The 27,032-nt window shown below is 40.9% G+C and overlaps 1 protein-coding gene across 10 annotated transcripts in view; it reads right to left on the bottom strand.

The window, feature by feature from the left end:
• dnaaf11 (dynein axonemal assembly factor 11) overlaps positions 1 to 27,032 on the bottom strand; it is an 80,633-nt gene that overhangs the window by 11,354 nt on the left and 42,247 nt on the right. For 9 of the 10 annotated variants that reach the window (XM_069921636.1, XM_069921645.1, XM_069921644.1 and 6 more), the window contains 4 exons: positions 22,544 to 22,609; positions 21,554 to 21,623; positions 6,206 to 6,301; positions 2,270 to 2,355 (listed from right to left, as the gene is read on the bottom strand). In XM_069921636.1, coding sequence (XP_069777737.1) covers positions 2,270 to 2,355; positions 6,206 to 6,301; positions 21,554 to 21,623; positions 22,544 to 22,609 — 318 coding nt within the window. The remainder of the gene's footprint in view (positions 1 to 2,269; positions 2,356 to 6,205; positions 6,302 to 21,553; positions 21,624 to 22,543; positions 22,610 to 27,032) is intronic. The other variant, XM_069921639.1, reaches the window with a different exon arrangement.

Genomic DNA, 27,032 nt, shown 5'->3' with positions numbered 1-27,032 from the left:
TACTTGAAGATATTCTAAGAGACCAGATTTGAATAGAAATAGGCATACTCAACATAGTTTTGTGTGTGGCAGGTTAAGTCTAACCAATCATAGTTTTTCAGGAAAATTGAAGGAACAGCAGAGCAAGTTATCTATGTGGACTTTAGAGAGGCCTTTGACAAAGTCAAGGACATTCAGTCACTCAGTATTCTGGATAAGGTAGAAAATTAGATTAGGCACAGGATTTGCAGGAGAATCCAGAGAATGGTTGTAGAAGATTGCCTTTCTAATTGAAAGCCTGTGACTACCAATCCTAAAGGATTGGTGCTGAATCCATTGTTGTTCGTCATCCACATCAATGATCTGGAATGATAACATGATAAAGTGGATAAGCAAATTTGCAGATGACACAAAAATTGGGGGAATAGTGGTCAGAGAAGAAGGCTTTCAAAACTTGCAGTGGGATCAGGACAATTGGAAAGATGGGCTGCAAAATGGCAGATAGAATTTAATGCTGACAATTGTGAAATGTTGCACCTAGGAGGAAGAACCAGGGTAGAATTTGTACAGTAAATGATAGGGAACTGCAGAGTACAATTGATCCAGAATACAGATATATAATTCCCTGAATGTAGTGTCACATGCAATTAGGTTTGTATGGAGAACTTTTTGCACATTGGGTTTCAAAAATCAAAGCATTGTACTGAGTGCATGAGTTGTTATATTATGCTGAAGTTGTAAAAGACATTGGTGAGAGGCCAAATTTGGTCAATTGTATGCAGTTTTGGTCACCTACCTACAGGAAAGATATCAGAAAGATTGAAAGAGTGAGACAGCATTTACAAGGATTTTGCCAGGACTTGAAGAGCTAAATTATAAGGAGAGGTTGAATAGATTAAGACCTTATTCCATGGAGCATCAGAAATGAGGAGAGATTTGATGGAAGTATATAAAATTATGAGGAGTATAGATAGAGTAAATGCAAACAGGCTTTTTCCACTGAGGTTGGGTGAGACAAGAACTAGAGGACATGGGTTAAGGGTGAAAGATTAAATATTTAGGGGGAACTTCTCAGAGGTTGGTATGATTGTGGAAATGTTGCATGCAGGATCAATTTAAACATTTAAGAAGAGTAGATTGGATAGGTCTATGAGTGGGAGGGATATGGATATCTATGGCCCAGATGTAGGTAGATGTGACGAGGCAAAATAAATTTGGCAAAGATTAGATGGGCTGAAGGGCTTGTTTCCACACTGTAGTGTTCTATGGTTCCAGAAGGATATGGATCAAATGCAGGCTCTTGGGACTAGCCTAGGATGCTAATGTAGTAAGCAGGGAAAAGTTGAGCCAAAGGGCCTGATAGAAGTGTATGTCTATGATTTAGATACTGGAATCTTGAGCTAGCTAAAAGAAGCAAAAGGACTTCGTGAGCCAGATAGCATCCATGGAGAGAAATAGATAGTAAAAATTTTAGGTTTGGGTCCTTTTATTTGAATTCCTCAAACTTTTCCTAGACTCAAGATTTCAGCATCTGCAGTTTCTTGTGGATCTAGTTTACCAATTATGATAATTTTGATATGCAAATATATTGCATTTAAAAAGTTACAGGAGAACCTTGGCATTTATTGAAACATTTAAGTTTTTAAGGTAAATTGATAAAAGTTATAAAGTTTGTAGATGAAACCGGATGGCTCAGGTTCACGAGTGAAATTTTGAAACACAAAACCAGACAGCAACTCAGTGCCCAATTATTTGTTACATTTTAGTTTATCACAAAAATGGAAGCTTTCTTAACCCTTTTCAAGTTCTGATTTTAACCTGGGATGAAAGATGACCTTACCTTGAAACATTAGCTTGAGGTAATTTTAATTCCTTGGCCTGATTCTCATTTTAAGAAATTATAATTCCTGTGTGTGGTAAATATCAGGGCATTTAATTTCTTATTTACCATCTTAAATGTACCAATCTTTGAAAGGTCACAGGGACAAAGTTAATTTCCAAAGTCTATTGAGAATAGAGTCTGCAGAGCCAAGTGGATGTGCCATATTCCAGCTATGATGAGTAAAAAGTTAATGAGTGTAGAAAGATTACTGTAATATAGAAGCATACATCTGATACGCTGAACAACTTCCTTCCAATCCATCAAAATTCTATGATTCTACGATTTATTTGTTGGCTTCCTGTGCACCCCACCTTTCTCTGACCACCATTGATTCAAGACACAACATAAATGCAGGTAATTGTGTTGATTAAAATAGGAAATATTTAACTTGTGTTACATAATAGTTACCTTGCGACATCTGGGTGTAGATTGGTGCTGTTTAAAGGTTGAGCTGTAATTTTACTCTTGGGCTTTGGTCTAATTATTTCTTGTGCCTGAAAGGATTATTTCAGATTGAAGATTCACATTAAATATATTCATTACTCTTATAGAATGAATAAAATAGCATGCAACCAAAATCCACCAGTAATCAATATTAGGAAAAGTAAGAATAAGATAATATTTGGGAGGTAGGATTCAGAAACAAACTACTTCAGAAAAACAAGTTTCATTGAGGGCAAGCTTTACATGGACATGTCCAAAACAAACAGGTGTTATTACATCAGTCATCAACTGAAATTCAGTTCCATCCACCTCAAAAGAACTAGCCATTAAGTGAACATTACAATGAAAAGCAAAAGTACTTCTCCTTCTAACTGATTTGTTTGCCTGATCATGCTCAATTTCCTCCTTATTGTAAATTTTTGATTTATATCTCTGCTCAGAACTATTATGAAATTCCAACAAATACAAAATGGCAGCTTTAAACTTCAAAATAAATTGCATTCTCGCTGAAGACTCAGAATACATTCCCTGGAATGAGAGCAGTAATGAATAATGAAAGCTCATTGTTCCATCACAAGTACAATGTATAGAGGTACCAAAATTCTTATTTACTGCAACCAAACAAGTACTATATTTATGATACACCAACTACAACAATGCACGCATTAAATTAGCACATTTACGTCAAGACCAACAAAGAGAAAATAAATACAAAAGTGCAGATAGATAAATATTGTTGTAGTTAGAGCAAGAAAAAAAGTTTCAATAGTCCAAACAGTTCTTTTGATGGTCTCAGATTAGTTTATGGTTAGTTACGTTAGTAATGAGAGATTCAAGAGCCTGGCATTTGTACAAAAAACTGTTCTTGAACCTAGAGATAATGGGCTTCAGGATTTTCTGCCTGAAGGTAGCAGCAAGAAGAGGTTGACGCTGGATTGACAGAAGTCTTCCTGATGTTGGCTGCCTTCTTGAGACAACATCTCAGAGAGATGTCTTCACTGGACTGGAGTTTATGCTTGGGATTGATTTGACTAGTTGAGCCATTTTTTAAGCCTTCTGTATTTCTGTGTACTAGAGTTACCAAATCAGATGGTGCAACCAGTCAGTACGCTCTCTGCATTACTCATGTATAAGTTTGATAGAATACTTAACAATATGTTAAATCTCCTCAGAGTTCTTGGAAAGTAGAAGCATTGCTGTAGCTTCTTCACAGTTGCTTCAATGTGCTGCCTCTAGGAGAGGTCCTTCAAAAGATGAACTCCCAGAAACTTGAACTTGAACTAACCTTCTCCATTGCCGTACTATCAATGAAGACAGGGGCATAGTTGCTCAGCCTCCCCTTCTTAAGGTCTATAATAAGCTCTTTGCTCTTGTTGACATTAGGAGGAAGATTGTTCTTCTGGCACCAATCAACCAGAACCTTGATTGGCATACTATATTCTGACTCATCATTTCCCCATTTCCCGTTATTTGGCCACAATGGTGGTGTCATCAGCAAATACATAGAATATGATTACGCAATCATGGGTGGATAGGGAATAGAGCAGGAGGTATGATCCACACTAATGGGGATCTGCTGATAAGAAAGGCGATGATCTAGTTGCAAAGGAACAACACACAGTCCTATCTCCTTGAGTTTAATATAGGTTTTGCTGGTAAGTGGGCTAAATGCCAAGATGTAGCCAATGAACAGCAGCCGGTAGAACACAGTTGATGTTTTTGTGATCCAGGTGTTCTAATGCAGTGAGATGGCATTCGCTATTGACCTGTTGTGATGATAGGTGAACTGAAGTGGGCTCGTCCTTCCTGAAACAGGAGTTGATTTGCTCCACAACCAACTTATCAAAGCACTTCATTAAGGTGCACGCCAGAACCATCCTGATAGTCAGTGTGCTATTATGCTCCATTTTAGCTGCTACCATTAGGAAAGAGGTATGAGTGCCACAGGACTTCATCATAGTAGACACCAGTATTACCGGCTGATAGTTATTGTGCTATTTTGTTCTGTTCTCACTGCTACCAGCAGGAAAGATGTATAGGTGCCACAGTACTCGCATCGCCAAGTTCAGGAACAGCTTTTTCCCCTCCACTATCAGACTCCTCAACAACAAACTCAATCATAGACTTATTTAAGGACTCTTACTTTTGTACTTTATTGATTCTTTTTTCTCTCTGTATTGCACAGTTTGTTTACATTTCTTTATTTGTTTACACATGTACATTGAGTCAGGATTGCTTTGCACTACCAATAACTGGTAATGCTGCCTCGTCTGCAGGATAAAGAATCTCGTGATTGTATGTGATGTCATATAGGTACTCTGACAATAAATCTGAAATATGAATCTGAAACAGGTGGGGACTTTGAATATGGTAGCGATGTTCAAAATGTCTGCAAAAACTCCAACCAATTGGTCTATGCACAGCCAAATACACTGTCTAGGCCAGACGCCTTCCAAGATTTCCATCTTGAAGATTCTTTTCATATCAGCCTCAGAAATTGGGAGCACAGATTTACCAAGAGCTGTGAAGTCTTGTGAGGGAGCATCACAGTTTTCCCTTTTGAAGTGTGCAAAGAAGGCATTGAGTTTGTTTGGAGATACTCTTAAGTTCATATTACCTCATTTAACCTCATAGGAAGTTGGCATGCAAGTCCTGTCAAAGCTATCAAATGTCTGCCTGAGACTCCTGATTAGTCTGGAATGTCTTTTTGCATTGGTAATAGGCAATGTAATCAGTGCTAAAAGGGGTCATTATAAATCTTCGTCCGCGAAGCCAAGCCAAAGAAAATACTAAGATGCATAGAGAGATGGTTTACTGATAACATTATTGCATTAAGAACCTGACCAAACTCCTGCTTTCCCGACTTAAATACTGCCATGACCTGGCAAATCCCTACACACTGCTGTACTGGGAAACTGGTGAGAATCTAGCAATGAAAAACCTGTGTGCAAGGCCAGTGTTTGGGTGTGCTGGGCTAGCAGTATTGCCATTCCATTCTGGGAGGCAATATAGCTGACATAGTGAGTGCAGACTGTTTGTAGGGACTGGGAGCACCTGCTCTATATGTTCAGTAAATCCTATGTTTGCTCTCATCACCACCTGTTGGATGCGATGGATTGAAACTGCTGACAAAGCCATCGTATTTTGGGCTTCACAGCTCTCCTCACCCCACAGATTTCTGTAATAAGCTCATTGGTGGTCAAGTGTAATAGGGAAATGTTGAAAATCCTTGGTCTCATCACTGATGTGTACTTGTGTACTGGAAATTGTTGTGAATTCCTGGTCTCTCTGCTGCTGTATGCCTGCTGTCTTGGGTGCTGGGAATCTGCATGAATTTTTGACTGTTGCTGGAACTTCGAATTAATGTGTTGTGTATGATTTTCAATAGTCTGACTTGTGAATTGGCTTTTGAGGAGCATGCTTTTACTATGGCATTCTGACCACCTCCTGAAGGCCTAACATTGGTATCAATCCGCATCGTAAATACATCCTGGGTGCATTTTTTGTTGATTCTTGGTTAGCCTACCTATTGCTGGGAAAAAGTTTGAATAGTTCTTCCTTAATGCTTTTCATAACCTATGAAAGAATTCACCTGATAGAGCCTCTTGTGGAAAAAAAGTTATCTTTCACTTTTTTGGGAAGAATAGAATATGGTATTTATTGTCATATTTTCACATTAGAAAAGTGGTTAACTATTGTCAAATCATCAGAAATGATTTAGGAAAGCAGTTTTTTTACTTCCTATGGATGTGATATTTGACCTATTGAAGTTGCTCCTGCAAATTTCTGTATTGCAATAGATTTTTTATCATTCACCAGGCTAAGTTATCAACTCTTCACCATTGAGCTAGTTAGAATTAAGAAAAAAAAAAACAGGAAAAAAAATCAGTGACTCTGTACCTTTGGCATTGTAACAAGCAAATGTCCAGTGGTCTGGGACCTTTGAGCTGAACTACTGTCAGGGTTTACCTCTTCTTGAAGTACGAGCTGGAATGCCTTGTAAGAAAGCAGGATGACATATATATTTATAAATGATAATAATAGTATTACAAAAAATATTTTTCATTTGTTTTCACTTTATTAATTTATGAATTAAGTTGCTTCATTTGATGAATGACTTAATTTAAATACATGTATTAAATTACTTAATGAAATATTTTTATAATTCTATTAACCCATTGTTACGAGCCCAAAACCCAGCAGCAATAGATATTCACCACGACAAATGGTTACTTAAAAAAAAAGCTGTTTTTAATTATCTTTAAACATGAAAATAGAATCAAACTTTAACTTAGGTTTGCAGAGAGACATGAGTTGTTCCAGGATTTCCACCACTGAGGTACCCCCATTAATCACCTCAATGTCTTGCTGATTAAACTTGCCCCATCAGGGTTCTCCAGGTGATAACCTCTTTATTTCAGGCTACTACCGAGTTTCTTTCTGTTCCACTTATTCCAAGAGACAGATACCATTTCCAGTCATCCACCACTCTGGAGCTTCTGTTTCAGTTCCAACAAACTTCTCCTGGCTTCTTATAGCTTTCTGTGTCACACACAGTCAAAAACTGCCAGCAGCATGTCCTTCTCTTTCTCACATGCAAAACCCCTGACCTTCTCCAGCAAACAATAGGAGTTAGTCTTCTGCTCCCATCGATTGCTTTAGGTAAACAAGAATCTCTCCATGACCTCTGAGTGAACATTTTGCAAAGAGGTCAAAAGCTCGCAAAAACATCCAAAACAGACAACCTGGCACTTCCAAGACAATAGCCTATTCATTTCGTGACATCATTTCAATTAGCACCTACTTGGCATTTCTCCTTGAAAGTCAATGAATATGATCTGTTTTAAAGTGTGTATGTAACCTACTCTAATTTTACCAATTTATCTCCCAAAAACATTCCCAAATATTCCACCACACCATTTATTTTAAAAGAACCTAAAGTAATATGTGTGATTAAAATGAACTAAAAATATTTTTGAAAATGGCCTGTAAAACTAAGTTCATAGCAACAATTTTGATGTGCACTGGTACCAAGTTGAATTCGATATGGTGGCTAATATGCTTATACAAAATAAAATTTTTAATATACTGTGGTGGGGCACATCCTCATGGCGAACCGGCCCCGCTTGTATCGCCACCTGGCGGGAGCCATGGGGAAATGGCGTTGTCGGAGGTTTCTCTCTGGCTTCAGCATCCCTTTCAGCGCACACATTGGGCAGGGATTATGATGTCACAATGCACCAGATGACTGAGCTCATGCTGCCCTTAAAGGGGCCTGCTGAATTTGAATAAAAAATAATCTTTAACGACCGTCAACGTGGTGGCTGTGTTTCTTCCACTGTACACACTGCCACAGTGGTGATCCTGACGAGCCCAGACATTTTTCTGGACTAAAAACACCATAGATTCAGCAGAGGTTAATGTTGTCTCCATCAAGCTTCCCCCCTTTTGGACCCTCCGACTGAGAACGTGGTTCGGGCAGGTGGCAGCATAATTTCAACTCCACAACATCTCCTCAGATGTCACGATGTTCTATCATGTCGTAAGCGTTCTGGACCTAGATACGGCAGTGAGGGTGGATGACATCATCCACCACCCTCCGGCTACGGGCAAGTACACCGCCCTAAAAGACCTGCTGCTTGGAACTTTTGAGCTAACTCCCCAGAAATGGGCTTCCAGGCTCCTTCACCTAGATGGGCTTGGGGACTGTAGTCCATCAACACTGATGGACGAAATGCTGGCCCTGGTTTTCTCTTCCACCAGATATTCCTGGAATAGATACTGAAGGACATCCAGCTGCTCCTCACAAATGAAGACTTTTCGAACCCGCGGAGAGCAGCAGCTCATGCGGATGCCCTCTGGCGCATGAAGAGAGAGAACAAAGCAGCCCTCAACCAGGTGGTATGTCCAGGAGCTAGCCGACTGCAAGTCACGACAGAGGAGGGCCAGTCGACCTTGTGTTTCTGCCACCAGCGCTGGGGAGTGCAAGCCCGAAAGTGCTGCCAGCCCTGCGGGTTTCAGGGAAACGACAAGGCCAGCTGCCGTTGATGGTTGCGACGGCTGGCCACACAAACAGCCTCCTTTATGTGATGGACAAATCCACTGGCCACCGATTCCTGGTGGACACAGGGACTGAGCTCAGCGTCGTTCCCCCCCACCCCCCCCACTCACAGCATTAGAGACTCACACCCGATCTCGAGGTCCAACTCTGTGGGCAGCCAATGGCTCCACCATCAGGACCTATGGTACCCACAGGGCACAGATCCAGATTGGGAAAGAGAAGTTCCACTAGAAGTCCTAGCCTCCATGAGCACCGCGCTGTCAGGGACCGACTTCCTCAGAGCTCACAGTCTACTGGTTGCCATGAAGGGGAAAAGGCTGGTCAACTCTTGAACATTCCACTCCACCTGACTGGACACAGCAGAAGCCCGCAGGCCTGAAATCGCCGCCGTAGCTGCTGTAAGGGACAAATTCCCTGCCATCTTAGAGCCATGGTTCAACACCGCCCTGCCCCAGCATGGAGTCTTCCACCACATCGCCACACAGGGCCCCCTGCTGCATGCTAGACCCAGATGCCTGGCGCCCGAGAAGCTCCAGCAGTCAAAGGAGGAGTTTTCCAGGCTCCAGGAACTGGGAATCATCCAGCGCTTGGATAGCGCCTGGGCATCGCCGCTCCATATGGTCCCGAAATCGTCCAGGGGCTGGAGACTATGCGGAGACTACCATTGGTTGAGAGGTGCAACCATCCTTGACAGGTACCCGGTACCCCACATACAGGACTTCTCCGCCAACCTCCACGGCGCACGGGTCTTCTTCAAAGTGGACCACATGTGGGGATACCATCAGATCCCAGTGCATCCAGACAATGTGGGTAAGACGGCTATCACCCCTTTTGGCCTCTTCGAGTTCCTGCATTTGCCCTTCAGTCTAATGAACGCAGCCCAAACATTCCAGCACCTCATGGATGCGGTTGGAAAAGACCTGGACGATATTCTCATTGCCAGTCGCCAGCGCGATGAACACAAAGCCCACCTCCGCATACCCTTTGCCTGGCTAGTGGACTTTGGCCTCACGGCCAGATACCAGTTCAGTAAGGAGTCCCTCCAGTTCCTGGGGCACACTATTTCGGCGGCTGGGGCCGTGCCAGCGTCGGAGAAAGTAGTGGGTGTTCAACGATTCCCCAAACCCTCTACCCTGAAAGGCCTCCAAGAGTTCACTGGGATGGTGGTTACCATCGTTTCATCCCCGGAGCCACGCGCACCATGCGCCTATTGTTCGCACTCATGGCCACCAAAAACTTTATTGTGGTCAGAGGAGGCGGACAGGGCTTTCATTGTGACAAAGGAGGTTTGAGCCAGCACCACGCTGCTGGTGCACCTGCAGCCAGAGGCGCGCACGGCGCTCTCCGTGGACGCCTCAGCTACGGCAGTGTGGAGGGTTCTGGAATCATGACTCAATGAACAATGGCGCCCGCTGACCTTTTGCAGCAAGCAGCTGCTCCCACCGGAGGTCAAACACAGCGCCTTCAACCGGGAGCTCCTGGCGCTGTATTTGGCCATCCGCCATTTCCACTACTTCCTGAGGGCAGGCCATTCACAGCCTTCACGGATCACAAGCCCCTCACTCAAGCACTGGTGAAGGCCAAGGATCCGTGGTCCGCCAGACAGCAGTGCCACCTCTCATACGTGTCTGAGTTCACGACTGACATCCGACACAGGGCCGGCAAGGGCAATGTTGTGGCGGATGCACTCTCCCATCCAGCCATCAACACTTTCGTGCCCGGCCTCGATTATGAGCAACTGGCTCAGGCACAGAGGAATGATGCAGAGACGCAGGCCTTGTGGACTGCCATCTCGGGCCTCAAACTCAAGGATGTCCGGGTGCCCAGCAGTCCAGACACATTGCTCTACGATGTCTCAACAGGCACGCCGTGCCCGATGGTCCCGCCGCACTGGAGGGCAAAGGTCTTCAGTATGATCCATGATCTCGCTCACTCAACGGTAAAGACAACTGTGCGGATGGTCACGGAGTGGTTTATGTGGCACGGGCTAAAGAAGGAGGCGGCGGAACTGGCCAGGAACTGTACCAGGTGCCAGACATTCAAGGTCTAGCGACGCACGCGAGCCCCCAGCCAGAATTTCGACCCAGCAGTTCGCAGATTCCAACACATTAACGTTGATGTCGTTGGGCCCCTGCCAGTGTCCAAGGAGGTTCGTTATCTCCTCACGGTGGTGGATTGGACCACAAGGTAGCCGGAGGCTGTCCCGATTAAGAAGGCCTCCGTGGAGACGTGCTCCAGGACTCTGGTCAGCCATTAGATTGCCCATTTCGGTGTCCTGGCGCACGTTACTAGAGACAGAGGGGCACATTTCATGTCTGCCCTGTGGATTCAGATGGCAAAGCTCCTGGAGGTCCAGCTCCACCACACCACAGCATACCACCCGCAGTCCAACGGGTTGGTGGAGAGGTTCCACAGGCACCAGAAGGCATCACTTATGGCCACGCTCTCTGGACCAGACTGGGCGTACGAACTACCCTGGGTCCTCCTCAGGATTAGGACAGCACCCAAGGACGATCTGCAGGCTTCAGCAGCGGAGATGGTCTATGGCACACCGCTTTCCCTGCCGGGTGAGTTTTTCAGCCCAGACCATGACACCACTGCCATTGACATAAACCTGCTGGCGGACCGATGCAAGTGACTGGCCACCCCAGCTCTCCCACCCCCGGCACGACACGGCACCTGGCCATTTCATCTCCCCAAAGAGATTGACTCGGCCCAGTTCATTTTCGTGCAGAGGGGACCACAAGGTGCACTACTGCAGCAACCGTACAAGGGTCCATACAAAGTCTTGCACTGTTCCGGCGGAACCTTCACTCTGGACATTGGAGGGAGAGAGGAACTTTTTACAGTGGACCACCTGATTGCGGCCCATCTGGACTTATCAGAGCCGGTGCAGACAGCCGCGCCCAAGTGCCGGGTCCAGCCACCAAAGTGAAAGGAGGTGTAGCGGCGCACATCATCATGGCGAACTGGCCCCGCTTTTATTGCCACATAGTGGGGCAGCCATGGGGAAATGGCATCATCAGGTTTCTCTCGGACTTCAGCATCCCTTCCAGCACGCACCCTGGGCAGCGATTATGATGTCACAATGCACCAGGTGACTGAGCTCATGCTGCCCTTAAAAGGGCGTGCTGTATTTGAATAAAAAGTCATTAACGACCCTCAACATGGTGGCTGTGTTTCTTCCAATGCTCACACTGCCACAATACAATATATTAAACTTTTTCTTACAAACAACAAACAAAATAGTCCCTCCATCCACCCACCTCACAACCATACATGTAAATCCACACACTGTCAGAGCTTACATACCTTTTAAATATGTAGAATAAAATTGAAGAAATTACATTTTTGTATATATAATAGTTACTTTTATAGCCCCTTTTCTTTTTATTGCTGTATTCATCTCCCCAAAGAGAAACTCACCCGGCAGGGAAAGCGGTGTGCCATAGACCATCTCCGCTGCTGAAGCCTGCAGGTTGTCCTTGGGTGCCCCATATGGTCCAGGTATGGCTACCAGAACTTTACAAAGGTGTTGTATTTACTCTATAAATGATATGTTACTTTTTCCATCAGAGCAAGACTTTGTATGGACCCTTGTACGGTTGCTGCAGTGGTGCACCTTGTGGTCCCCTCTGCACGAAAACGAACTGGGCCAAATCGATCTCTTTGGGGAGATGAAATGGCCAGGTGCTGTGTCGTGCCGGGGGTGGGAGAGCTAGGGTGGCCAGTCACTTGCATCGGTCCGCTGTTCATTTCTGCAATCCATTGTGCTACAAGTGGAGGGGAGTCAGACTTCTAAATGATTGTAACACATTTTCTTGCTACCGCCAGTGCTATTTTTATAAATGAAATTTGATATTGATTCAATTTATTAGTTATCTCCATAAAATTACTGAGTAGATATAGCTCTGGGTTACCTGCAAAGGCACTCCTGTTATCCTGGTTAATTTTTCTGAGATGTCTTGGCAAAATGGCCTCACTTTACCACATGACCAAGTAGCATGTAGAAAAGTTCCTGCCTTAGTCCCACATCTGAAACTCATCTCTGATATTTCTGCGGGTAAGATATAGTTGGTGGAAAAAAATTATACTGAACGAATCCACATCGCTAGACAGCATGACCAGCTTCTTTCTGGAATCACCACCCCCATGTCTGACTCCCATCTTTCCCTTGACCTCTGCAATTCTGGTTTTGGACTTACACTCTGGAGAGCATAGTACATTTTTGTTATAAATTTGGGTGTATTCCCTGTCCAGTCTGTTCATTCAGTTTCATTAATTTTAGGTGGGGTCAATGTTGGCCCCCATCTTTCTCTAAAGAATGATGTCAGCTGGAGAAAACAGAAGATCCCATTGACCACTCCATATTTGTATTTAAATTGTTAAAGGAGATTTAAGAGTTCCTTCCATGTAGCAGTCTTTAATACATCTTATATCTTTGTCATACCACAAATTTAATATTCTATTGCCTACGTTCAATTACACATTTTTATAAAATGGTGCTTCCATTGATATCCCTACTTTTGTTTCCCTATACGTTCATTAATTTCTTGCCATGTTCTGATCATATGTAGTTTTTTAGTGATTTGACACTCCATTTATAGATAAAATCCTTCACTTCCTCCTCCTCCACTGAGTACATTCCCATTTGAATCCAAGACAGAAGGCTGTGAGAAATCTAGCCAATAATTTTTAAAGTCTGGATGTCCTCCCAGCCCATACTTCCATGTCAGTTTTCCAGTGCAATTCTTGGTTCCTTATAATTCCATAGGAACTGTCTAATATGATTGTTTTGTACCAGGGCTACGGAGGGACTACAACACACAGGAGGCATCGAACCGGCCATGTGATGTCAGAGCATGTGATTCTGGCTTTTAAAAGGTTGATGAAGAGTAAATCAGTTTGATTCACTCTAGAAATGTGTTGTGCGGTTATTTCCCGACCCCAACAAGTCCAAAAACATATTTTTGGACAAACATGGACTCTGCAGCTGTTGCTGTGAAGCTACCATCTTTTGGGGCAGCTGAGCCTGAACTGTGGTTCCAACAGGTTGAACCACAATTTCACCTTCGCAAGGTCGAATTGGACACCACTCATTATTACCATCTTGTCAATACCCTAGACCAGGATGTCGCTAAGAAGATAGATGACTTCCTACGGGATCCACCACATGCCAGCAAGTATGACGCTTTAAAAACACTTTTTTGACGTGTATATGGTATGTCCCGTAGGGAAAGGGCAGCCAAATTACTACATCTCGATGGGTAAGGAGACCGCACCCCTTCAGAACGAATGAATAAAATGCTGTTCCTGGCAGCTGGTGAAAGGCCCAATACGTTATTCAAGCAGCTATTTTTAGACCAAATGCCAGATGATATTAGGCTCTTGTATTCGAAGTGTTAATTTGAAGACCCAAGGGCTGTAGTGGCGGAGGCAGACATTCTATGGCTGGCTAGAAAACACAACAAGGAAAGACAAAACTGCACAATCAACCCCTCCATGTCACACTCTAGTATTCTTAGCACATCTCTCCCTACAAGCAGGCAATGCCCCAAGTCAAGCAAGCAGCCTGTGGACACTTCATTTCAGTGCCTTCCACCCTGCGTGTTTATGGGAAACGCCCAGGCCAATCACCAGAGAGGACTGCAGCTATTGGCAAGAAATCTGCAAGCCTACTGTATGTATGGGACCAGTTGTCTCAGCAAAACTTTCTGGTGGACATGGGTTCAGAGGTTGGTGTATTTCCACCCATTGGTTTTGACACATGCCATCCTACCCCGGATCTGCAACTCAGAGCAGTTAACAGTTCCAATATTTCGACCTTTGACACCAGGAAGATGAATGAATGTCAAGTTCAAGAATCATCTTTACACTTGGCCATTCATTATAGCATCAGTATCCCGACTTTTGCTTGGTGTAGATTTTCTTCAGGCTCATTCATTCCTCGTCGACTTAAAAGGGTGTCGGCCAATAGATGGAACTACTTTTCAGACCATTCCTCTGGCATACGCCCATACTCCTGCTCTGCGCCTCCAAACATTAAGCAAACCAGTGGATGAATTCTCCAAGCTGTTGGAAGATTTCCCTGAGATTACTACTCAACAATTTTCTCCCTCCACTGCAAAGCACGGTGTTACTCATCGTATTTGTTCTAAGAGCCCTCCTATCCATATGAAAGCATGCCACTTGCCTCCAGAGAAGCTGCACTTAACTAAAGAAGAGTTTGGCAAGATGGAGGAATTAGGCATAATTCGTAGGACCAATGTTCCAAGTGCATCTCCATTACATATGGTCCTGAAACATAATGGAGCTTACAGGCGGCTTAACAATAGATCGTTATCCAATAACTCATATTCAGAATTTCTCAGCTAATTTGCATGGAGTGAAGATCTTTTCCCAAATAGACCTGGTGCGTGGCTATCACCAAGTACCAGTAGAGCCAGAAGACATTCCAAAAACAACAATAATTACCCTGTTTGGTTTGTTCAAAATTTTACGAATGCCATTTGGGTTAAAGAGTGCTGGTCAATCATTTCAACGAGTGGTGGATGCTTTAGGACACGGTATGACCAATGTTTTCATTTACCTCAATGACATTTTAGTGGCCAGTGGGACTAAGGAAGAACATGTGGAACATATTTGTACACTTTTTATTTGTCTTCAAAAGTTTGAATTGACCATCAATCCAGATAAATGCGTTTTTGGACAAGAAACGATTGATATCTTAGGGCATAGGATTACTCAGGAAGGCATGATGTCACAGAAATCCAAAGTTGAGGCCATTACCAAGTATTCAAAACCTGTATGAATTCTTGGGAATGGTAAATTTTTACCATCGGTTTGTTCCGGGATCAGCTCAAATCATGAAGCCTCTTTTTGATTTACTGTCTGGAAACTCCAGAACCATCTATTGGACTGAAGAGGGAAACTATGCCTTCTTGAAGATGAAAGATTTGCTGACTCATGCTACTATGCTCAGCTACCCAGTTTTAAATCCAACCACCTCCCTTTCTAGAGATCCTTCCAGAATGGCCGTAGGAGGTGAACTTCATCAATATGTCAACAGGCAATGGAAGCCGTTAGCATTCTTCAGCCGGAATCTTTGTGAAGCAAAGAAGAAATACAATGCTTTTGATAAGGAGCTTTTGGCCATTAATTTGTGTATTCGACACGTGTTATTTTTTGGAGGGCAGAGATTTTTACTATGTACACTACCATAAGCCCTTTGTGCATTTTCCAAGGTCGCAGGGCCCTGGTCAGCTCAACAACAACTATCATTCATTTTAGAATTCCTCACAAAAATACTACACATTTCCAGAAAAGACAATATAGTAGCTGATGCACTTTCCCATTCTGCTCCACTCGAGGTTCTGTCTGTAGATCAAGGTATTGACTACACAGCCCAAGATCATGACCAAGAGATTAAGGCTCCTCAGACTGCAATCACGAACCTGCAATTGAAGGATGTCCAGTTTGGAGTTAATGGTAAACTACTCCTTTGTGATATATCAACGGGACACCCACACCCAGTAGTTCAGAGTATTCAACTCTGTGCATGGTATCTCACATCCATTGATTAGAGTGACAGTTCGTAAGGTTCATGTGGCATGGTCTTAAAAAAGATGTTATACAAATGGTGAGGTCCTGCATTGCCTACCAAAAAGCAAAAGTTAATCGGCATACTAAGACACCACTGCAGTCCTTCCTGGAAGTTGCTCAGCATTTTGCTTTGTTTCAAGAGGATACAGTTATCTTTTTACAATAATGGCCTGAGTCTGTTCCTATGGTGGATGCTACTTCAGACACTTGTGCTCGGGCATTCCACATGTCTTGTTTTGGTTTACCAGTGCATGTAACTTAGGATAGAGGACCACAATTTACTTCCTTGCTGTGGACGACCTTGTCTCACTTGCTAGGTACAACAATTCATTAAATGAATGCCTCTCAGCCCCAGGCTAATGGAATGGTGGAAAGATTTCATCAATATCTCAAGTCAACCTTGATGGCTCAGTTGGAGGGCCCAAACTGGGTTGATGAGCTGCCCTTGGTATTACTGAGCATAAGAACAACTCCAAAGGAGGATCTCCAAGCTTCAACTGCAGAACTCGTGTAGGGCGCACCATTGATGGTTTCTGGGGAGTTTGTCCCCTACCATTTCAACTCCAGTGATGAACCTAAGGAACTGTTGAGCAGGCTAAGGGAGACTGCAGGAAGATTGACCCCTATAGCACCATCATCACATGGAGAACACTCTTGTGCCTGAAGATCTCAAAAACTGCAAATATGTCTGTCCGAAGGGGAAGACGTGGTCAACCTTTACAGATGCCCTATGAAGGGCCTTATAGCTTACTCAGACAAACTAGGTTGTCCTGCATTTTGGATATTGAAGGGAAGCAAAAGGCTTTCACTATTGACAGACTTAAATCAGCTCATGAGGACAAGTCTTCCCCACAGCAGCAGCTAAGTCCGTTGCAGAGGTTGACCACATAAAAGTCAGACAAACCTTTCTTCTGGTCCTTTGGGGTGGGGGGGGGGGGGGTGGGGGCATATAGCAGCACTATGGTAGCACTACAACTCCCAGGATGCTTCGAACTGGTCGTGTGATGTCAGTGCATGATGACATCAGCGCACGATTATGGCTTTTAAAAGATTGGACGGGTGATGAGGAGTAAATCCATTTGATTCACTCTAGAAATGTCTTGTGTGGTTATTTTGTTTGTCCACAGTTTAGTAGTTTAAAGAAGTTTTTAGGTAATAGAATAGGCAGCATTTGAAAAATACTGCAGTCTTGGCATCACTTTCATTTTGACACAGTTAACTCTTCTGCAGGTCCATTTGTATCTTCCCAAGAAGAGGAACATAATTTAAGCTGAACAAATTTTGCAAGTTATTGTCAGTTGCTATTCCAAAATATTTTATTCCATAATCCATCTTCCATTTAAATTTACTTCCTTTTTGGTATCTTTTAAAATTTGTTAATGGCATTATCTCACTTTTATCCATATTTATTTTGTAATCTGATATTTTTCTAGTTTTCTCTGGGATTGATAGGTATAGTAGCACAGTATCAGCAAATAGACTAATTGTGTGTTCTTCTTGTCCAACTTTGAAGCCCTTTCCAGATCCCGTATTCACTAAATTCATGAGAATTTCATCTTTGAATTTACCAGATACATCCAAAACCAACTATAAGTTTGTAGAATTTTCACATCCAAGTTACTTTGAAACCAACAATGTTGATAATTGCCACTCCGACTGTGACAGAGGTCAGGGTGGAGCTTCCACTGTAACCTCGGTCTCTGGGATGGAACCACACCCTCCTCAATTCTCACAGTGAACTTGGGCCTGGGGCTGCAGTCCGCCTCCACACATCACTGAAACTGGCTGGAGCTCTCACCAACAGTAACCTCAGACCCCAAGTTGGAACCCCTGCCCATTTGAACAAGTGTTCAGCAGAAGGAAAAATTTGTAGCACTCCTCTACACCACATTGCCACTGGATGACAGGCAGACAATAATAGTGAATACAATACACATTATAAGTCACAAACCAATAAACCTGCAGAGGAATGTCCTATTTTGGTTGAGTACCATTGTGCTCGTTGGCATTCAGGATCACACTCTGAACTCCTTTGCCCATGATGTCCAAATGATCCAGAGTTGAGCAAGATTATGGTCAAACATTATCCAATAAAGAGACTTAACCACCAATAATGCTGGAATTAAAACTTTTTTAAAAAAATACAACTTTCCTGTAAGTAAATAGCCATGGGTAAGATGCTCATTTCCATATATTCACCATTCAAATTGATTAATGCAGAGAAAACATTTTAGTGCCATTGTCTGGCAGGAACTGACTCACTAAAGGGGTCATCAACAACCTGTATATTTGTTAATATGCATTTCTACCAACTGTTGTTTCAAAATTACAAGTTCTTTAAGGTAAATTATTTTTGGAGTTATCTAGATTACCTAATGAAGAGATATTTAGCCATCTTTGGCTTGGCTTCGCGGACGAAGATTTATGGAGGGGGTAAAAAGTCCACGTCAGCTGCAGACTCGTTTGTGGCTGACAAGTCCGATGCGGGACAGGCAGACACGATTGCAGCGGTTGCAGGGGAAAATTGGTTGGTTGGGGATGGGTGTTGGGTTTTTCCTCCTTTGCCTTTTGTCAGTGAGGTAGGCTCTGCGGTCTTCTTCAAAGGAGGTTGCTGCCCGCCAAACTGTGAGGCGCCAAGATGCACGGTTTGAGGCGATATCAGCCCACTGGCGGTGGTCAATGTGGCAGGCACCAAGAGATTTCTTTAGGCAGTCCTTGTACCTTTTCTTTGGTGCACCTCTGTCACGGTGGCCAGTGGAGAGCTCGCCATATAACACGATCTTGGGAAGGCGATGGTCCTCCATTCTGGAGACGTGACCCATCCAGCGCAGCTGGATCTTCAGCAGCGTGGACTCGATGCTGTCGACCTCTGCCATCTCGAGTACAGAGCCGTACAGAGCCGTATTTAGCCATATCCTTTCTTTAAATGTGCCAAAGTACATTTAAAGAATGTAATGAAGACTACTGCACAAATCCATCATTCCCGGACATGGCATATTAATAAATATAGCTGATGAAAGAGTCAATATGAGGGGAAAAACATACTTGCCCTTGTCCTCATCAATCTAAATATTTCCATTGTAGTTTTGTCAGGAATGACCTTCGTAAATTCTTTCTGAGATCAGGTATCACATTCACATCACCACCAACTTGCTAATGGAATTGATTCCAAGCAGATGAAGCAGCTCTTAACTGAGCATCTACTGTTTCCGACTCACCAATGTCTCCAAAATGACCACTACAACTACTGTCACATTATTAGGAATTGATCCACTCAAATTTGAAGATTAATTTACCATCCTCGTCCATTAGTGTGAGGCTACTGAACATTCTATGCTTCTACATCCCGATGCTCAAATTTGGCATGGATAACTGCCTCATTCCATTGCTATCTTTGTTTTCCGGGATTTTAGTCCACTACACATACATTGTTTTTCTCCCCCCAAGGCCTTCAGTGTTTGATTCAAAAACAATGGAACTCAATTTGTAAAAATTCTATTTGAATCATGGTTAATCCTAATTTAATACAAATATTTTTTACTATCTCCTAACAAAAATATCATAGGATTATTGGAAATGTAACTTCTATTACTTTATTCAAAAATTTTTAATTTCAGTCCAAATTGGACCAAACCAAGTAGAATGTATAAAAGAACCAACTTCTTTATTACATCTAAAACATAAATCTGATAATGTCAAATTAAATTTCTTCAACTTCTTAGGTGTTAAATATAATTGATGTAAACAATTATATTATACTAACCAACACCTAACATTAATAATTTTAGTCATATTTGTTTAGAGATCTCTTTCCAATGACTTTCATCTATTTTAACATTTTAATCTTGATTTATGAATTTCCAATTTTGGAGCATTTTTCTGAAGTAATCTCTACATTTTTGAAATAAACTTATTAAAACCTCCATTAGTTATTAATACCTCCAATTCATTCTATCTTGGTAAAATTAAATTATGACCTAATTTTTTAATTAAAAAGGCTCTGACTTGATCATAAGAAAAAAGTATTATTTGGTACATTAAACTCTTTCATTCTTTGAAAAGTAATAAATTTGCTAACTTCAAAGCAATCATCTATTATTTTAATTCCTTTTTGAAAGTAAATGTTTAAAAGCTGATTATTCATAGAAAATGGAATAAGTTTATTTTGATATAAAGGAATTTTACAAGAAATTAAACCTTTTCCTCCTACTTCATAATCAACTTCATTCCACACTTCCAGCAAATGTTTTGAAATAAATGAACATTTGGTTCCCATTAATAATTTAGGATTCCATTTATAAATGATCTCTTCCAATGAATCTTCTCCTACATTATATAATTCCACTCTAATCCAAGCTAAAGATTTTTCTGAATCAAACATTACATTAATAAATTTTAATTGAGCTGCCTTATAGAAATTTTGAAAATTAGGTAATTGTAAACCTCCTAATTCATATTTCCATGTTATACCAACTTGAGCCAATTTCACTTTCCACAATAGAATTTTTATGAATTGCTTTAGCTGTTTCAAGGAAATGTAATTGCTATTACATGGAAATCTAATGTAGATTTAGGATGAGAGATGGCATGCGGAATTGTGTTCAAATATTCCATTTGAGAAAAATTACATAATTTATGTAATTTGTTTTTGAAAATATGGAGCCCATAAAAAGTGTTGGTTTAAAAATGTAAAGATCTCTCAATATCTGATCTGATGGGTGATCCTGTGCTCCACAATTTAGATCAATTTATATTTAGATTTCTATTTTTAGATTGGCATTCTCCTATATATTCCTTCTTTATTTTTATTATTATTAGATTAGAAAGGGGGAAGGTCAGGGAGGGAGAAGGAGGGTTGAAAATATTCACGTGTAATTTGATATCAATACGTTTATATGTATATGTATTTTTGATGTGATTTAAAATTTTAAATAAAATATTTTTAAAAAATCAATGGAACCCACTATCTCCAGCAATAAATTGTGAGACTAGAGTTATTGCCAGAGGAAACGATAGAGGTCGGCAAGGACAGGTTGGGTCCAATGGCCTGTTTCTGTGCTGTAGAACTATGACTCTATATTTTATTTTCCACCAGATTAAGCCTAATATTCACTTTTACTACCCACTGCAAATATAATCTATTAATTTAGTTCCAAAACAGAAAATGCTGGAAAAACTCTTCAAGTCAGGCAGCATTTGGGGGAAAAATAAACTACATTTCAGATTAGTGAAGGTTTGTAAACCCAAAATGTCAACTAATTTCTTTTTCCACAGATGCTGCTCATCTCACTAGTTTTTCCAGCATTTGCATTTTATTAAATTTTTGCTTCTCTCCCATTCCAGATAAGTAAGAGGAGTTGCATATTGATGGCAGAGTCATATCTGACCATGCTGATTAACATAATTCAGAAAGGGCAGCATGTCAGTTTCTGAAGCCACGCAGTATAAGCTGTGTTGTTGCCACAACCAGTCTAAAAGGAGGAAAGTGGTTCTCTTTGAATCAGCTGTTTTCAGTTCATTTTTGGGTTTCAAAATGCTTCGCTGGTGTAGGTGTGTCATTAATTTTATTTGTATCAATTACTGACCTTTCCTTTAACCATCACACAAATATACGTTGGCTGAACATCAATGTCAAGTAAAGATGTATCCAGATATCTGTAGAATTTATTTTAAGAAAAAAATTAGTCAATTACAGATCTCACAAAATCAGAGAAATTTGTTGGACAGAAGGATTCCATTTTGCACACCAACCAGCTCTCCATCTCTCAGTCAGTAGCTATGCAAATTATGTCATATGTGCTCATCAAAGTATATTTTAAAATCAAGGTTTGCCACAATCACCCTTTCAGGCAGCAGATTCCAGACCCCCAATTCTTCCTCCACCCACAACTCTATCTCTTATCCTCTTTAATCTTTTGATCTATTGGGTTACATCAATCATCGTGAACTACTCACTTTAAAAAAATGTCCCTCCTATTTCCTCATTTTGCCTCTCATAATTGTTATCACGAAAGGAAAACAATACCGAAGCTGCTCTGAATGCCCTCTGCATTCATTCCTGTGTAATCATATGATACTCAAAATATACTTGCTAACTAGATGTGGCATGATTAGCCCCTGATTTACCTCCTCACATATTCTGTGCTTTGATAAATAAAGAGAAAATTGTCCCATTTTCCTTCTAATCACATGGAAATGTTCTATCCCTTCACCACCAAATGCCCCTGCACCCACCCAGAGATGTGCACCTCTGAATGCCAGATTTCTAAGGCTGTGAATATGGATGTGTTTCAGTATAATACACAATGGAAAAGACAGCAGAAGCTTTTCTGCTTCTTTGCAAAGTTCTACATCATACAGGTTGTACCACAATTGCCCAAAAATTAGCCCACAAATCGTACAAACACTTCCGTCCAAAAGTAATGGAGCCCTATCCCACCCAAGTATCGGGCAACAAATATTAGAAACTAGCAACTTGCTTTAAAATAACATGAAAAAAAACAAATCCAATCTTCAGAGGGTTAAATATTAATAAACATTGATTTTCAATTATTGAATCACTAAGCAAAGCTTACCTGTATACAGCAAGATCTAATATGAATTGATTATTTTCCTCATCATCAGTCAAGGTGAAATCAATCCTATGGAGAAAAATCAAAGACCGATTTCTATGCATACAATACGACTTTTTTTTTAAAGTGGAGCAAGACTTTAAAGAAGGACACTGACAATAATTAGTCAATTTGGAATGTGATTAATGCAATGGACTGGATTTTGTTAAAAGCCACATTAAGGCTGTCAAGGAACAAATCAAACAGACCTAATTACAAAATTAAGTTAAAAAGTTTTATCTACCCAAGTTGCCTTGCTTATTATCCTTTATCTTTGGTTATTAATGAGACATCTGACAGTGAAATATATAGGATGACTATGCAGTATATCCATTAAACTCATTCCAGAAAAAGTTCCTGCAAGGATTTCATTTTTAATGAAACATTTGCTAATAATTTAAATAACTCTCTTGCATTTAAAATATAAATGTACATGCGCAAAGAATGCTGGAATAATTTTAAAATGCTCCATTTTCTTTTCTTTGTCTCTTCTTTCTCTCGTATTATTAGTTTCTGTGCATGATTTGATATTGAACTAAAAGCTCATGCGTACAAAGTCGGGAAAATGGAAGATTGGGTAAACTAGCAAAAAATATAGCAATAGATTGTAAGAGTTGTAATTTTTTTAAAGAAATGGGTGGGTAAATGTAGGTCCCTTTAAAGATGAGAAGGGGGAATTAATTTTGGGTAATGGGAAAAGGCTGAGACTTTGAATGATTATTTTGAGTGGGCCTTCTTGGTGAAAGGCACATCAAACATGTCAAAGAAAGATGTTATGGATGTGATATTACAATCACTATCACAATATCAGGTAATGCATCAAAGGTACTGATTGAAATTGTGGAAGTAATGAAGAGGCTTTTTTAATAATTTACCGAAATTCTCTGGACTCTGAACAGGTCTTGGCAGATTGGAAGACAGGAATGTCAGTCACTGTTTTAAAAAATGATGTCGGTGAAAGGCAGGTAAATAGGCCAGTTAGCTCAATGTATATAGTGGAGAAAACAGCAAGACATCTGGATATCAGGCAGGTGCAGCAAGTATTCAGAAAGGCCAGGTCCTGTTTGACAAATTTACTGGAGGTTTTGAGGATACAATGATCACATTGGACAGAGAACAGTTGGACACCTAATAGTTGGATTTCTAGAAGGCGTGAGATAAGGTGCCGCATAGGATAAGAATGCATAGTGTTGGCCTGATCTATTAGCATGGATCGAGGTTTGGTTAATCAAAAGAAGGCTGAGAGTTGGGATAAATGGATGTTTCTCTGCTTGCAATCAGTGGTTAGTGGGGTGTCGTAAGGATCAGTGTTGTTCATGATATACATGATTGATTTGGAAGAGGGGACCAAGTGTAGAGTATCTCAGTTTGCTGATGACATGACATTGGATGGAAAGCAAATTGTGCAGAGAGGCTGTAGAGGGCTATGGGTAGGTTAAGAAACTGGGCAAGGGTCTGGCAAATGGAATGCAATGTTGGTGATAAAATAGTAGATAAAATTATTTAAAGGATGAAAAATTGCAGTACATTGTTGAGAAGAGGGACTTGGGAGTACTTGTGCATGAATTGCAAAGGATTAGTTTGCAAATGGAATGCTGGCCTTCATTGCTAGAGGGATTGGATTTGTGAACAGGGAGGTTCTGCTGCAACTGTAGAGGGTACTGCTGAGGCCACATGTAGAATGCTAAATGTATATTGAGAAAAAAATATTGACTCAAGGGGCAGTGCAGAGGATATTCCCCAGGTTGATTCCAGAAAAGAGCAGGTTAGCCGATTGTGGCAACAACTGTGGAGCTGGTGGACTACTGTTGTAAAAACACAGACGTAGCTTCTGTTACATATTTGCCACAATCTAAATAATCATTTAATCTGTTTATTACATACAGCAAAAATAAAGAAACGATGACAAGTAATAGATACAGCAAAAGTTAATGGACAAGTCAAGTTACAACCAACTATTGTCATTAGAAGTCATAAGATCAGTCACAACAATGGAATGACATTAATTAGTGCCTTCAGCAAGATATTTATTTCACTATTAATTGACCATCATCAATTACAGTTAACCAAAATCCAACCCATCATACTGTGAGACCACATGACCTTTCTAAAATAATTTTTGAAGACAGGCTGCAAGCGTAAGATGCTACAAACAAGATTAACTCAAGGATGCAATTTAGGCTGTATGTTGTCTCCACCATCTGAATAATTGCAGAATTTCAGTGCCTTAGGAGCATTGTAAGGAACTCTATTCAATTTAAAAAATTGTGAAAATCAATTAAGTAATGCATAGACTTGCAAGGAATAAACTGGATATGAAGATGCAATATCAAAAGGATGGGTTTTGAAATTGTTACAAACATGACTCTTCCGTTAGGGTAAACTTTGGCAGTTTGAAACTGTAGACAAGTCAAATTAAATTTTCACAATTAGAACCAACAATAGGGTGGGTGGTGCCTAGAATCAGAGTTAGAGCTAAATACATGGTAGTTGAATTGGATCTGTAAAATCAGAGTTCCAAGGCTACGGCAGCAGATAGCTTTAGATTATTATTGCTACATGTATTGAGATTTCAGTTGCATGCCATTCAAAAGATAGCAAAGAGTCAACACACTTTGATTCCATACTGCAAAAAATAAAGAGAAAAAGGAAAGAAAAATAGAAAAAAGGATAAAGGAGAAAAGACAAGGAAGGAAGGAAATGGAAAGAAAACAGAGGGGAGAAATGAGGCAGAAAAGTGCAAAGTCCCTTCAGAGACAGTGAATGGTGTAAGATCATATAACCATATAACCACTTACAGCACAGAACAGGCCAGTTCGGCCCTACTAGTCCATGCCGTAACAAATACCCACCCTCCTCGTCCCATTGACCAGCACCCGGTCCATACCCCTCCAGTACTCTCCTATCCATGTAACTATCCAGTCTTTCCTTAAATGTAACCAATGATCCCGCCTCGACCACGTCTGTCGGAAGCTCATTCCACATCCATACCACCCTTTGCGTAAAGAAATTTCCCCTCATGTTCCCCTTATAATTTTCCCCCTTCAATCTTAAACCATCCCCTCTAGTTTAAATCTCCCCCACTCTTAATTGAAAAAGCTTATCTACTTTTACTCTGTCCCTTTTAAAATCTTAAACTCCTCTATCAAGTCCCCTCTCAATCTTCTACGCTCCAGAGAAAAAAGCCCCAGACTGCACAACCTTTCCCTGTAACTTAAACCTTGAAATCCTGTCAACATTCTCGTGAACCTTCTTTGCACTCTCTCTATTTTGTTTATATCTTTCCTATAATTTGGTGACCAAAACTGTACACAGTACAGTATGATGATGCTATCTCTTCCAAAGTAACCACTTATATCCCCCCTATTATCAGCAGGTCTGCTCTGAATCACACCACCTTGACCCCAAGACCCAAATGCTTTAGAAACCAGAGGCCCTCAGGCCATAACTGCAGGTGCTGAGCCCACAGGGAAGCCCACCTTATCCAACTATCTGCAAATATTTTATTATAGCTTGCAACTGTTCTTAATCACTAATATTATTGTGTTCTAGCTTCATGTTATATGATTTATTATATTGTATTTTACTTCATATTAACTGTAGTGCTATTTAATTTTAATAAACTTTTTAAAAAGTGCTTGTGTTGCTCTACTGAGATAATAGAGGACGATCACAGCAATTGTTAAATCCCAGGGTCAAATCTAGAGTCTGGGAGGTCCATCCAATTTAATTCCTTTTTTCTGGGGTAACATTAATAAATTCAGTGTTGGATCATTTCAAAGGTTACCTAAGAATATCCATGTTACATATTTGGACAGACAACGCAAAGCCTGTAGACTTCCTCCCCAAAAGGACAAAGTAAACACCATGGGTTTTCAATGACAATCTGGTTGTTTCATGGTCACCATAATAGAGGTTTTTTTTAAAAATCCAGATTGTTTACTTGATAAGTTTAGAAAAATATAAATCTGGTGAAGTGAAATCAAGATTATTACTTCAAGCCTTGGGATTCCTTGCTAAACTATTAATTTACTCTGCCCGAATAGTGTCATAATTTGATATAGGATCCAACCTGTTAATAAATAGTAATTTTCAAGAACTACAGTCTCAGCTTTCTCTTCTATAACTATAGCAGTCAGTTAAAATTTCCCTAGACAATAATGTGATTACTTTATTATTCATGTTTTATTTTAGAAAATTCTGGATTCTATGCTACCTGGAGGCCATACTCTTGCAGTTCTACAAGTTATTAGAATCTTCCTTTGCAAACCGAATCATGTTCTATTTCACTAAGCACACAACTTTTAATAACACTGTAAAGATACTGGTAGATCAAATTCTTCATTTTATTTTGGTTCTAATACAAGATGCAAACTATTTCTTCATGAAATTAAGTATTAAAAGGGACTGCTAAAGATTTATCAATAAATTCTATAATTCTTCCTTGCTTTTT

The sequence above is a fragment of the Narcine bancroftii genome, chromosome 2 (assembly GCF_036971445.1).
Source record: "Narcine bancroftii isolate sNarBan1 chromosome 2, sNarBan1.hap1, whole genome shotgun sequence".
Classification (NCBI taxonomy): domain Eukaryota; kingdom Metazoa; phylum Chordata; class Chondrichthyes; order Torpediniformes; family Narcinidae; genus Narcine; species Narcine bancroftii.
Note: the sequence above shows the minus strand (reverse complement) of the source record. Positions and strands in the feature narration are given on the sequence as shown.